At 36.4% G+C, this 15,679-nt stretch overlaps 1 protein-coding gene across 1 annotated transcript in view; it reads left to right on the forward strand.

Annotated features, from left to right (window-relative positions):
- The window catches only part of ADGRB3 (adhesion G protein-coupled receptor B3), a gene marked incomplete at its 3' end in the record, with an annotated part of 439,964 nt that overhangs the window by 186,587 nt on the left and 237,698 nt on the right, over window positions 1-15,679 (forward strand). Inside the window, exons 5-8 of the mRNA XM_084203695.1 lie at window positions 4,678-4,842; window positions 7,697-7,861; window positions 8,754-8,918; window positions 15,501-15,602. Coding sequence (XP_084059821.1) covers window positions 4,678-4,842; window positions 7,697-7,861; window positions 8,754-8,918; window positions 15,501-15,602 — 597 coding nt within the window. The remainder of the gene's footprint in view (window positions 1-4,677; window positions 4,843-7,696; window positions 7,862-8,753; window positions 8,919-15,500; window positions 15,603-15,679) is intronic.

Consider the following 15,679-nt stretch of genomic DNA (forward strand, 5'->3'; position numbering starts at 1 on the left):
ATGTTTAACAAAACTATTAGCAAAAGAGTGGGGCGCATTGTGAGAGCTGGAATGTTTCCTAATCAAAAAGTTGCCCCTTCAACATTAAAAACTATGCAGAATGACCTTACTGTAATTCATGCATCTATCCATAGGCTTTAAAGGAACCTGTTGCAAATACTAATGCAAAGCTTTCAGACTATTTTTTTCTATTGCCTTTAGATATTATTTATATACACTTTAACATATTTTATATGCTGTCCAAGATACTCACTGCAATATTAGAGAACATATTTCTCTGTGATCTCAGTGTCCTGGAAAATTTGGAAAATGGGATTTTCCAGCTTTATATATATATGTATGTATTGGAATAGATATTTAAATTTCAACATGGTATTACTGATAGTTCAAGCAAAATAAGGAAGGAACCACTTTTTACATAATTTTTGGGTTATTTATATTTATTTCAGACCAATACAATTCTAGAGAAGTGCAGCATAGTAGACAACAAAACATAGCTCAGATAATTTTTATTGTTACTGGTCCCTTTGTGAGTGGAGACACCTCATGATCCATTACTGCAGTGCTACTGTATTCATTCAGGGTTACACTAATATTCATTCAGGAATACACTAAGCCATTTCAAACATTTGTATTCTCAAATGCTATACTTTGGCTGGTGTTATTTGCTAAGTTAGTTTTACTTACCTCCCTTTTTTCTCTCCCTGATCTTATGCAACAGGGCTTGACAAAAAGCTTGTCTACATCTTTCTTAGACACCCCCTTTAAGCAGTGAAAGGCCACAATAGGGTCTCCATGGAGACCTCTTTTCCAGGCTGAACAACCCAAAAACTTCTCTCCTGTTTTCATAGGAGAGATGTTCCAACCCTCTGATCATCTCTGTTGCAGTGCTCTGGATCAGCCCCAACAGGTTCATGTCTTTCTATGCTGAGATTCCCAGAGCTGGATACAGCACTCCAGGTGGGGTCCCACCAGAGTGGAGTAGCGAGGCAGAACCTTCTCCCTCACCCTGCTGGCCATGACGCTTTTGATGCAGCTCAGGATGTGTTTGGCTTTCTGGGCTGCAAACACACAGTGCTGGCTCAGGTCCAACATCTCATTCACAAGCAGCCTGCAGTCCTTCCTTGCAGGGCTGCTCTCAATCCCATTATCTCCCATCCTGTGTTGAAAACAGGTTGCTCCCAAGCCACGTGCAGGACCTTGTTGAACCTAATAGCATTCAAATGGGCCTGCTTCTACAGCTTGTCCAGCTCACTCTGGATCACATCCTGTCCCTCAGGTTTGTCAATCACACCTCTCAGCTTGGTGTTGTCTGCAGACTTGCCGAGGCTGCGTTCAGTCCCACTGTCTGTGTCATTGATGAAGATATCAAACAGTATGGACCTACCTGCACCACAACGATGGTGCCTTATTTTTTTCAATATCTGTTCAATTTAAAGCTGAACAAATCAAAAGTGTTTAAACCCCAATAAAAATCTCACAAAATATGTTTGTAGGATGAAGGCCAGCATGGCCTAACGCCTCCTTTCACTTCACAGCAGTTGTGTGTTGTGAACACTGTGGGTGTTCACTTCAACATGATTAGGTTCACAGAGTGGCAGAGGGATAGGAAAGATGCTTTGCAGTAATCCAAACTTGTTGTGCTAGCAATGTTTTTGACAGAGAATCTGGCAATAATCTGAATATTTTTGTCCCAAATAATGAATCTTGCATCTGAAATTGTGTTATAGAAAACAGTAACTCCTCTGCGGGCCAGCTCTCCATCTGGTGTAATTTGGCATAGCTCATCTGGCTATAATTCATCAGATGCTATAGGGGAATTTTTTGCATTTAGAAAATAGCGTTAAAGAAAGAAGATGTAAATAAAATACCAGAAAGTAAAATCAGGGGTAAGAAATTTTAAATTAGGATGTTTTTTAAAGATAATCTGGATAATACATTTTGGTAACGTGCTGTTTTAGTTCCATTCTTGATTTTGTTATTGGACTACTAGTTTCAGATATAAAAGTCTACAAATGAAAGAAGGTGCTGTGAAAGTTTTACTTAATGAGATAAAATTTGTCATGGAAGATGATTTTTGGCAGAGCTTAATTTAAACCACAAACAGATAGAGGCTGCTTTCAGTCCACCCAAAATGAAACATTTTGTTTTGGCTTATGTTGAGTTCCAAAATCACATAGGAATTGTTCTGTGTTGCTGCTAGCATGCAGTCAACTCTTGCCTGAAGAAATACACATCCTCTGGGTGAAAGACAATATCTTTAAAGAGCCATTCAGCACATATTTTTTTAGTTCTCAAATAAAGACAACGATCTTAGAACATTTTGACAGCATAGAATCAAAATTCCAAATTAAGCAATAGGCTTAAAATTGTATGTGCCCCAAAAAACTCCACTCTATGTCTACATAGAGTCAAGACCTTTCAATTCATTTTTTTTTCTAGAGAATAATCTTTTTAGAATTTGGATTAATTTTTTTAGCTAAGTTTTATACTTTTGAAAAATCTTGTTGCATCTGAACATTTTAATCAACCGTTGTGGTATCAGGAGATGAAATTATGTCATATTTTTATTAATGGTTATTATTTGGAATTTGATCTGACAAACAGTTTTCTCATTAATTTTGCTCATGAGATAAAAAATTGGGAGTCTTAGAGATGTGTCTGGATTCATAATCTAATACTTTTCCAATGAGAAAAAATAATATTTTGATTATATAGCTGAATAAAAACAGCTGTTGAAGTACAGTACTTGTTGAGAACAGCTGAAACTAAAAGAGTTATGGGCAGGTATAGTCATAAATTTACTATTTTTAGAAGTGCAAGACTTTCTGATTTTGACAAAAATGTCAAAATTAATCAAGGTTTCTAAACTAACTAGACTAAAATCTGTGACTTTAACATTAATTTTGACTGTTCCTGAGGGTTATTTTTTTTTAATATGATAGTATGATAGTTAGAATAAGATAATAAGGATGAAGGATGTGGTCTTTTTGACCACTTTTACGTGACCAAATGAAAACCTTTCAATGATTGAGCTGTTGTCCAGCGGGTTAAAATCTTCCCTGAATAAAGTTTGACATTTTCTGTCAGGTACAATTTCTCAGAAGTTAACTAACAAACTTTTTATCTCAACATAGTGTCTGAAATGACAATTTTTCTTACTTTAAATGAAAGGCAATAGAACTTACCTACTTGCTGAATTCCCCTTGATCTTACTGATGAATTTGTGATAATGTGCCAGGGAGCTGAATGTCCTTCCACAGCCTTGCAATTGAATTTCACCTCGGGAAATGTTATTCTGATTCCTGCAAGAAAAGGGTTGTATTTGTAGAAACTGGGCAGGGGATATGTGCCTTTAGGGCAAAGGAAACCTATATATGAGAAGTTCTTTCACAGTGATGAAAAAAGCGAGGACAAAACAGAAAATCTATTTCTTCTGTAATGTTGTGAATCATTACTACTGATACACTCAGATGTTATACACAGTTTGCCCCTCCAGACACCCTTCAAACAGACAAGGCTTCAGAAACAGAATTATGTGATACTGGGTGAGATGTTCAGTCTGGATACTAAGTCTTTGGATTTCTCTTAAATGCTTAGCATTACTGCAGTTCTCCTCACTACATTCCTGTTCTGACATTGCCCAATTTAAATTTGTGCAACTGCTCTTATTAAAGCAGAAGAAAAATAGGTAAAGTTTGCTTTGCAGTAATATTCAATTTATATAGAACTGTTTAACGAATTAAAGTGCAGAGAATTTTCTGACAATTTCACTGAATTTTTCTTTAAAGGGGTTGCATATAGTATGTAAGCTCACATGGATATTGTATATCAGTTTCTCCTATAGTAGAAAATGCTTAAAGTAGAGAAAGATTCACCTTCTAGGATTCTTTATATTAATATTATCAAATATTTGTATGTAAAAATAGTGATGTAAGTTTGTAATTTATTGTGAACTCTGAAGGTATTTGCGGTTTGTTGAATTAATGTTTTTTCCAAGAGTAAAGCATGTATTATGTTCTGTTAAATCAATTAATATGTTCATGTAAGGAAATGGTATATATCTCTTTTACTTATGTGGTCTTGAAATTTTTGATGAAGAAAATCAAGCACATCTGCCACCATATTTCCACCAGAATTTAAAAAAATTGAAAAAACTTTAAGATTACTGCCCTAATTTGTGATATTGACAAAGAAATTACTGCATTTATTCTTATCATTTCAAAAGAAAGTTTAATTTTGATTGTTTCTAGATTTTAGAGTTGCCTTGATACAGAAAGTATATGCCCTATTTTTACAAAAGCTAGCCTTCTAAAAATCAGGGCTATTAAACATATCAAGTCAGGGACCAAAGGTACCCTAACTAACTTCGGAAAAGGAAAGTCATCTTGTGTAAAACAGTCAAAGAAGAGAAACTGTGATAGTGAGATTAGTTTAAAGATTAGAGAAAATGTTTCAAAGTATATTTTTAAATATATTTTAGAGAAAATATGATTAAATTAAAATTAAATAAGCTTTTAAAAGTATGTATTTTCCTATGATAAAGCTTACCTATGAACCTGATTTCCTTGAAGGTGGCAAAATAACTCCAATTTACAATGTTGATCTTGATTATTTTGAAATCCTTTTGTTATTTGTGTGTCTGTTTCTGGTTAAAATCTGTGTGGTTTGTTGCAGTACATGGCGTTTGGGAGGAATGGTCACCTTGGAGTTTGTGTTCATTCACATGTGGTCGAGGCCAAAGAACTAGGACAAGGTCATGTATACCTCCCCAGTATGGGGGAAGATCATGTGATGGACCTGAAACACAGCACAAACCTTGCAATATTGCACTCTGCCCTGGTGAGCTCATACAGCAACTCTCTGCTTTGTTACAGTGCATTTAATGTGGGTTGTTTGTGGTTTCTTTGATAGCCCTTCGCACATAGGGAAAAAAAAAACATTATCCAAAGTGACTACTTGAGTAAAGTTGTTCGTAATTCTGACTGCAATGGTTAAAGTATATAGTCAGGATGGTAACTGTTCAAGACAGATGTTAAAAAATATTTAGTTTCTTTGAGGTACTCTTTCTGTAGGGCACAGTATATTGTGTAGGAAGTCTTGATTCAGGATGGGTCTCAGAGAGCCAAAAGGCTAACAACTTCCTGAGTGTGGCTGAAACAGAGACATTCAGAGATCACATAGTTTGTGTCCCCCATATCTGTACAAATTACAGAATGCAAAATACAGTTTACAAATTACAGTTTGCTTAGAGGTTCACTGTAATTATTTATTCAGCATATGACAAACATATTTGTGAAACCATCATCTTTAAATTGCTAATTCATCCAAAATGGATATTATTTACATGTGTACAGACAGAAAGGCTCACACAAGCTAGGGAATTATTTGAATACTCATTAAGTTCTTGTAGTACAGATTTAGGTGCCTCATTTCTGGTAGTTATGTGCGAAACCAATTTCAAAAAATTGCCACTAACCAAATAAACACTGCATGGGCTTCACGTTACACTGTCCATCTACTAAAATTAAAGATTACTAAAAAAAAGTGTTCTTTCAAAATTGATTTTCAACTTTTTGTCTTTAGATTGTGATTAATCTAGACCAACTTATTCAAAATGCATGTATACATATAATGAATCCAGTTCGCTTCAATATTATGAAGAAACGCTAAAGATATTTATTTAATCTGTCAAAAAATTATTTGACAACTCTGGATTTCGAACTATCATTTGTACCTAAATGACTTTTAGAGCCACTTCTATAATGTTACATTTAAAAGTAGCACTTTAATTCTTTGCTCAATATTAAGATTTGCTGCAATTTGCATTTTCAATTTATTAAGGGAATCTTAATGTGGATTCTCTATTTTTAAAGGGTATTTCTGAAATAGAAAACTCACATGCTCTTTTCTCCTAAAGATAAACAAGAGAGATGTATGAAATATATATGAGAAGCCACAAAATGAGTTTTCTCCAAAGACAGTATAATAATTGATTTGATCTTTCCTATTCTAAATAATACTATATAGCAACGAATAAAACTGAAGAGGGTGCATTGAAATGTAATTTCCATAATGTTTTCCTCTTCACATAAACCTTTTATGATTAATGAGTGGAACTAGCATCCATGTTTGGAAAGATTTCCATTTTCTTCTGAATAAATTATCAGGGCTCAGTTTCATAGCTTCAGAGGCATCTGCATTGAGAAGTGCTTCACAACCAGGCATTACATGGAATATTTAATACAGAACTTCAGGGAAAAGCCTTGGAAAATCTCTTCCTGTAATTCACTGGTGCTGAGATCCCGGGCCCAGGATATGGATAATATCTTTGAAATGTTCTGTAGTTACTGTCTGGCATTAGAAAAATAGTTGGCCTCCATTATTCACTGAACAGTGACATGCCCATACAGAACAGTATGTTTAATTTCCAACTTCAAGATTCTTCTTTCTATTTTAGATATTAACACCATCAGCTTAGGGAGCTGCAATTCCAACTCCCCTTTAGAAGAATCCTGAAAACAGGGTTTGGCAAGTGCACCAAGTGAAATTCCTTGTTTGGAGTGGTGGTGGTGCTTATATAGCACTAGTAGTTATAGAACCAGGTTTTCAAGGACGAGCATTAATCAAAATTATATTAAAACCTACATTTTGAGATTATATTTAACTGCAGGGGCAATGAGGAACTGATGATTGCCACAATCTCTATGAATGCAGGATCCTGAATTAGCACAATTAGTCATAACACATTTCATAATGCTTGCCTGTTTTTAAACATACAGCCTAGTCCTATTATTATCGACCATATAATTTTTAACTTGTATGGAAGCATAATTGCTTTATGTTTTTTCATTACCTTGGTTTTTAATATTTTCATTTACCTCAAGAAGCTTACTGATATACAAAATTATTGATAACAGTCATTACCTTTTACTCAGGAGAATATCCATCCAAACTCAAGTGCATGGGCTAATACAAATTACTAAATACAGAGCCATTTTCACCTTTTTCATTTTGTTTAGACATTTAACTTGTCAAATTCAGAAAGAAGATTATGCAATATGCAAACACAACAGCCGATCTGATAAGGAAGCAAGGAAGGCAGGCAGTTTCTGTCCTGACACATTTTATCTCAAAAGAATGCTGAAGAACTGGGATCATTTCCCTCACACGGAGGATGAATGATAAAAATATATCCAGCATTGTGAATAGAGAGAAGAGAGACTGTGAGTGAGGCCAAGTGGTAACTCCCGTTTTCCTTTTCCTGTTCAACTAAAGACATCCAGGAGCAATAAAGTTATGATCTGCCCTAGCTGAACTGTCACTACGGCTCTTACAGATCACTTCAGAGGGCTTAGGGTTTATTTCCATGATACAAGAACGGCTCTCACTTTTGCCTAAAAAGACCAGTCTTTCTTATAAGGTCTTGTTTTTAATAAGACCCCTCAAACAACATGCGATTGAAATAATTATTTATCCTTTTTTACATCAGCGTACAATTAGAGGAGATGGGACGCTCTTTACTTGAAGAAAAAGGAAAACAGTTTTATATTAGTTTTAAGCAGCTCATAGCCTTGGTTTCTGTATTTGATTGCCATGAGAAGCCAGGCTGGGCCCAGCCCGAGGGGCTGCGGTCACCGGCCCGGCTCCGGCGGTAACTCTGCTCTGTCCATCTCTTTTGTGGCCGCGGCGGCAGTGGACGGACAGTGGCAGGAGTGGAGTTCGTGGAGCCAGTGCTCGGTGACCTGCTCCAATGGCACCCAGCAGCGAAGCAGGCAGTGCACGGCGGCGGCCCACGGCGGCTCCGAGTGCAGAGGGCCCTGGGCCGAGAGCCGGGAGTGCTACAACCCCGAGTGCACCGGTGAGTAGCGAGCGGCTCCGGCGGCGGGCGGGCACCGCGGCCTGCCCCGGCTGCGGCTCCGAGCTGGAGCGGGGCCTGCAGGGCGGGCTGGACGCGCCTCCGGGCTGCGAGGGACAGAGCGGCTGCTGGAACAAAAGTCACTGGCTACAGCACAAGACGTTTCATGTCAACGTAAGAGTAAGAACTTCTGTACATTGAGGGTGGCACAACACTGAACAGGCTGCCCAGGGAGGCTGTGGAGTCTCCCTCTCTGGAGACATTCGAAACTCACCTGGATGTGTCCCTGCGTCACTTGCTCCAGGTGACCCTGCCTTGCCAGGGGGTTTGGACTGCATGATCTCCAGAGGTCCCTTCCAACCCTAACCGTTCTGTGATTCTGTGAGTCCTGGGGCCTCATTCTTATTCACTTGATGAGGAAAAAAGCTGAAGAATGTGCCCTGAAAGGCTGCATGAAGGCTGCACGTCAACGTTTTGGTTTTATTGCTCTTTGAAGAACATTCAGCAGTTCTAGGCAGGTATTTTTGAAGCCTAAAGAACTGAATTTTTCATGAACCTAAAAAGTAAATATATATATGAACTGATTTCCTTTTGGGCTGAGACTGCTTCATGGTCCTCTGACAGTACAAAAGCAGCCTTTCAGGGTGTATGGATTCTATATGGACTTACCTTTAAGCCTCATTTGAGGCTTTACATGTGAGAACATGTAAAAATCAAGATCTTAAAATATTGCACTCAAAAATGTTTTTACTCAGTTTCTTTTAGGGGTACTTAGGCATATTGTAAATGTGTATTGTTACTGTACAGCAGCACTATACAAATCAATTTTAAAAAAGAGTAATTCTCCATTATGACTGTCATCATATCACCACTGTAATTATATATTTCCAAACAGCAAATGGCCAGTGGAACCAGTGGGGTCACTGGAGTGGCTGTTCCAAATCCTGTGACGGTGGCTGGGAGAGGCGGATAAGGATCTGTCAAGGTGCTGCTGTGACTGGGCAGCAGTGCGAAGGAACCGGAGAGGAAGTCAGACGGTGCAGTGAGCAGAGGTGTCCTGGTGAGATGGAAATACAATTGCTGTTATTATTTACACCACAATAGGGCTTACTTTAATGGGCATCTTTAGGAAGGACAAGATCAATGTCTGTAGAGTAATAGCCATAAGGAGCCGTATCTGGCCTTGCTTTAGACAAGTCACTGCTGGTTTTCTCAGTAGATTTCTGTTTATGCAGCTAAGTGCAAATGAGCCCTGTTAGACATAAGAGCAATGCATCAAGTTTTGAGCAAAGCAAAATAACCATAGTAAAAATAGTTATAAAAAAATACTTGATTGCCTAGGAATGCCTATAGTATTTGCAGCAAGTACAATTTGCTACAGAAAATCTCTTTGGATGCACTGCATCTGAGAATATCAGGGTTGTTTTTGTAATCTGGAATTCCTTTTATCCAGTGTACAAGCGACATCTCTAATACATTTGGGGTAAATTCCAGTACAGTAAAAATAGGAGATAAAGTGAGCCTTACCATAGTGTAGGGAATGAATGAATGAATGAATATGTGAGCCACATTTTATAAAAAGGAAAGTAATTGAAAGACACATCTTTCTATTATTAAGCATTAATATAATGTTTAAATATCACTTTTTTAATGTAATGCTTTGTATCACTCTTTACTTTGCCCTACCAACAGATTTAAGTCTTTCCCACTAAAATCTAATTAAATGGTACTTTTGAGCTTCTCCAGAAATGATTAATAAAGAAGAATATCTGGTGAATCAGATAGTATTTATCATAAACACATTGTCCTAAAGTAAAAGAATGTATTGTTAGACAGGTGAAAGATAAAAAAAATAAGTACTTAGTTAGTTGAGTAGGATGTTTTAGCCATCCACTTGGGAAATTATGTAATCTGAACTGCAAGCCAGGAAGCAGCAAAAAATCAATCTAGCAATCTGACTTCTGGACATATTTGCTGGCTGTGTTCTCTGGTGGTCAGAGGACTTAAATGGCAGGGATGCTTTAGGTCAGGAAATGAGGAATTTATCGGATGTGAATTTTATGTTATCAAGCATATATTTTTCATAGGCAGCATATTGATCTCTTGACAGACCTCAAGGAACAGTTTTCAAGATACTTGCAGTACAGTAGAACAATTAGTCTCATTGCATTCGAAGAACAACAAAAAAACTATTTGTAGTTAGAAAGTTATAACACTATACTGTAGAAGCTAACTGAATTTAACTTGCTTTTCAAATGATCTCCTTAATTTTAATAAAGATTTCATCATTTGAAAAGCAGTACAAAATAGTATTTGCATTGGATTCCTAAGCAAACTAATTTCCTTAGGTAATGCAGGCTTCTTCTATAAAGCACAACACTAATAGAAGATTAATATGAACCTTCTCAATAAGCAGTCAGATGAACTAGATGCTGCTTATAAAACCATTCTTGAAATAATTTGCATTTGTATATTTAAACGTAAAACCATACTGCTGCAGTCCAATTTTCAAAGGTTGCCACCTGCTGTTAATAAAATATTTTACAGATGTATTTACAAGTCAAATGCACACAGAGCTTTATTTGCCATTTGGTGAATTTATTTATTTACTGGATTAATTTCAGATTAGATTCAGTGTGCTTATAGAAACTCTAACCTAAAGCACCTTTTAACAAGCTATGCTTGTGTAGACTATTAGACATAAATTACAGATTTATTTGCCTCTAGATTGACATTTACTGAAGAGTCACAGATTTGAGTGTAGAGATAATTTACCAAAATTTTATAAATACAAATTAAATTTTATATATACAAATTAGATTCTATAAACAATAAGTAGAACTGGAAAGTACTATACAGAGTTGTTCAAAGTATAAGGATATTTCATTATTTGTATGCATTTCTTCCTACACCTGAAATAGCTCAGAAAAGCTATTTTTGTCTCACTGTTTTCTTGTTCTATGTAAGCCACTGAAAAATGTGAGAAACTAAAATGTTGGTCCTTCTTGTTGTATTAGCATTGTTTTGCATTAAACAAGATCCTCAGGTGTGTAGAACCATGTAATATTTTTGTTAAGGGTATGAAGCTGCACCTGCTTGTATCACCCAGAGGTGTATAGATTTAAAAAAAGTTAAATTATAGCTGCTTTAAATTGTGTAAGCAAAGGGCTAATAAAGCCTTTTTCTGTTATAGTGACTGATGTTAATAAGATGCTTTGCAAACAGAGTGCTCACTTGAAAACTGAAAATGTTGCCTGGACATTCTGTAGTTTGAGCTCTGCATTATCTGTGTATTATACAAAATTTTCTTTGTAGTTTCTCAGTGCTTCCCTTCAAATGGCTGGGGCATGAACTGAATTACTTTCAGCAGTATTAAGAGAGGCAGACTCAGAAGTGCTGTCTGTGAGGCGGGGGTGAAAAGTGACCCAGAGTCCCAAGGCAGGTGCAAGGGAGAGCTGCTTTATTGCAAAAACGTGGCCTTTTTAAGCAATTAGCCAGTTATCAGCTACATAGATGAAAATCATAACAAATATAATTCAACCAACCACCATACACCACAATGTGAACACACAATGGTTACATAACTTGTTTTTCTACCTCTAATTTAGCTGAGTCACTTTCCCATAGTCCTTTTCTGCTTAGCCAAAGTAGCAGGCCTGAGCCATGATTTTACAAGGCCTTCACTTTGTAAGGTTTTACCTATATGCAACAACTATCTGAAAATTTCTCAAAAAAGCTTGGTTTCTGAACAAATTTTGTGCATCTTTGTGATTTGTTTATATTCACAGCTATAAATTTTAAAACTGTGGTTTTTTTCCTTCTACTGTGTAATAAATAATCTAGTAATGAAAAACAAAGATCTGAAGATATTTTGAGTTCAGTTATTGCTGCTTTGTAGCACTCCAAATGTCTTTCAGTTAAACCTCAGTCCTGGTAGGTCAGCACTATTCTGCATTCAAAAGATTTTTCTGTGAAGGATAACTTCAGAAAATTGGAAACAAATCAGAGAAAATAAAAAATGCTTCTATATTTGGTAAGCAGCTAGTCACTCAGGAGTCACAGCAGAAAACTTATATGAGATGAATGAACACTATGTCTGTCCCATAAGAATAATGGAGGCAGCTAGATAACAAAAGAAAATGCATCTGATAAGAAGTTGCATGGCAAGATCATCAGAAACTTCTAGAAGAATGTATAAGAGAAGTAAGGCAATTTTCACCAAATGTGTCAGTAAAAAGTTTAATAGATAAGAGAACCAAAACCAAAGTGCAGCACTACACATGGTAGAAGACTTCAGTAAATTTATTTTATAAAAACAGGACTATGTTCGTATGACAGCCAGAAGAATATATCTCAACAATATAGTATTGGTTTCCAAAAATACCTAATTTCCTAATAGTTAAATCTATATTAACTCTATACGTTTCCCATATTAATGCTTTATGTGGATTTTACTCAAAAAAGATTCTTAGCATTTTTCTTATAAGCATATTTTCAGTAGTATAAAGCTTAATATGGGAGCACTTTAGACCAAAGTATAACTGAGAACCATGCTAGACTATCTTGTTACCAGAAAGACAAGAGTGCACAACAACCAAAGACTGGCTAATCATTTCCCACCGATGATAGACATTTTTTTCACAGGAATATTAAATAGATAAGATAGAATAGGAGAGGGGAGAAGATTCAAATAATTCAAATGATACTCAGCTAAATAATAAAATAAAAGCTTTTGGGGAATTTTTTTTTGTCTCTGATCACAGCACTATTCTATAAGACATCCAAAAGCTTTCTTCCTATTGCCTTTATTTATGTTAACTTTGCCTGGGGCATTGAATTAGGATTCAGGAGAGGAGCTGTAGTTCTACCATCATTTGAGCCACTGTGTGCTGTAGGCTAACTTGTCTCACCCTTTTGTTACCCTCTCCCATATTTGTTATCTGCCCGTGTAGATGGTAGACTGTGTGAGGCTGCATGTGTCTCTTGTTTTGTGTGCTGTACTGAGCTTCCACAGATCCCAGTTGGGTTGATTGCCTCAGGAAGATGCATGTCTTCTCTCCAGTAATGTCAGAAGAAAACTTTGATTCTAGACCACTGACTTTCTTGAATATTTGTGCTTAGGTGGGATGAATTCAGGCCTATCATTACAGGGGTGTGACGTGGTACATTTGAGTGCATGCTCTGTGTGGGAAGATGCCGGTGATTCACATCAAGAGTGAAAGAGACCTGCCTTTTATTTGCCAATGATAGCAAATTTTTCCTCAGTATTTGCTATTTGCTTCTAAATTCTAGTAGTTCTCTATGATCTTGTACAGCAAACTCATATTTATCTGTGGGTGTGTTATGAATTAATTGTGCCATAGTTACAGAAATACTTGAACTGGTTCTGAGGATCAACAAGGCTTTTTAACTCAGATATAGTACCACTCCAGTGTGCCAATAATGCCTCCATGAGCGACATGGGTTGCAGCCTCACAGATGCTTTAATGTGGGCGAATGCCTGATGAGTAAGCTCTGCCAGATAGGTTTCAGCTTTGGGAAGAAGTTTGTTTTTATCTGCAGCATTCCTTGATCCTTGTACGAGGCATTAAAAGGCCAGGAAAAGACCTTTGCCTGGGCTAAGCCAAACTTCCTCCAAGTTCCAGCTGCTCCCACCCCTCTTTCCTGATGACTCTAGGTCTAGGGAGTGCCTTTTACTTTTGAACACAGCACTCAAGTGCACTGCTTATCTCCAGCGCTAGATTAAAGTTTCAATATAATCTTGAGTTCTGAAAACTTTAATTCGAAAGCACATTAGTACCCCTCCAAATAGATGGGAAATCGCTGACATTACCTGAGGCTTGCTAACGTAAAAGAGAAAATACGGTGTATTGAAGTGTGCATATAGATGCATGTATTTTTTATTTTAAAGCAAAAAAACTCACATGTAACATTCAGTATGTGGATAGAAGAGTTTTAGTTCTGAGAATCAGCACCTAAGTGCTGATTAGTGAACACAACACATTTGAAATGGCCACAGCTGCATAACAAATATAGTTCTCACAGAGATATAAGCTCTAGCAAATTTATGTAATTTATAATATAACCTCCTTATTATGTTAATTTACGCTCCTCAAAACAGAACATTTCTTTTGTTTATAAGGTCATAATAGAATGGTAATTGCTTTTGCTTATGTCACCAGATGGCTTATGTTTATCAAAATCTGTTTTTTCCCAGTGTATCACTGTCCTGATGCATTCACTCTGTGGGCATATCTGAAGCAGGGCTAGTATTCTAGATTATGAATTTAACTGACTTTCTTTGGGTTTTGCCATTAATGGATCTCTTGCGTTTTATGCAGCACCAACTGTCTTGATTTACGATTCAGGAATGCTGATGGTGAGGCAAATTTAGCAAGCAATTTTTCTGCCCAACTGTGATTCATATTAGTATTACTGAGCCATCTGCTAGGTATTCTTTGTCCTCTACAAAGAGAGGGTACAGCTTTGTGCAAAAGTCTACTCAGTTCCCTTGCTCACACTTCCGTCAGCAGAAGTACAAAACAGGGAAGATGGACGATTTTATGGGTTAGATAATGGGATGGGTAAAATCTGTAGTCTGTTCCTGCCTCTGCTAGAGATTTCCCATGCAACCATGAGTGAATCATTGAATTGCTTTCTGCCTTATCACACCATCTGCTAGAATGAATTTCCTTTCTCTTTTCTTGTTTTCTAACCATTTTGCTGTAATACAGCAGGATTATTTTTTTTTTCTGGAAATACATTTAATAATAAACAATTCCTAATTTTCTCTGCTGAACATGGAGTGAATTAGATTTCATTAACTAACATGTCAGGGATGTGAGTTGTGAGATGACTACAGCCAGATGTTTTCTGCGCTAATCTAATTTACTTAAAAATCATAAACTGGAATATACAGTAACATATAAAGAGCAAGAGGAATCTGCTGTTGTGACTATGTGAAAATAAAACATGAAGCATTTGCGGAAGTTTATTTTTCCCCATGCAGTTCTGTTAGTACAAAACTGTGACAGTATTTTTCCCTTTAAATGGTATTGCAATAACCAGTAAAAGGTTATTTTGCTTTATAGACATTCAGTCCCACATTATTGACTATACTTTCTTAATTACCAGCTTGTACTGAAACACATTTCAAAGAAATAGCCTGGTTTTATAATATCCTTCAGAATACACAATTCTCATTTAGCACCTTCAGCACATTTAATGTTTCAACTGTCTTTTCAGAACTGATTCTTTCACATAAAGATTCAATTTTAGAAAAATCTTTACAAATTTTAGTTTAAGATTAGCATTATAACTTATCACAGTTTAAGTCTCATTATCTTCTGATAGTTTCTTAGTGTTACTGATCAAAATAGAGCAACAAGGAAAGAGTCAAGCCTGTTAATATTGTAACTGCAACCTAAAAGTGCTTGCTTGCACGGGTTATATGAAATAAATACTGTCACAAAGACAGATATACAAAATTTCAGGCTTCTCATTTTTTTACTTCAAATTTAAAATTAACCCGAGTTATGTTAGCATACACATCTCAGGAAAAATTAGGATGAAATGGAACACTTCTTTTTCTGATATAAAATATGTTAATGTTTCTATTTACATTCTCATTTGTAAATGACAGCGCCTTACGAAATATGTCCTGAAGACTATTTGATGTCAATGGTGTGGAAAAGGACCCCAGCTGGGGACATGGCATTCAATCGATGTCCTCTCAATGCCACAGGTACAGTACTTGGAAGTCTTATGATGATAAAAAAGGGGAGAAATATTTTGCTTTGTGTTTTAGATAAACTATTACTA

This window comes from Fringilla coelebs, assembly GCF_963513975.1.
Source record: "Fringilla coelebs genome assembly, chromosome: 3".
Lineage (NCBI taxonomy): Eukaryota > Metazoa > Chordata > Aves > Passeriformes > Fringillidae > Fringilla > Fringilla coelebs.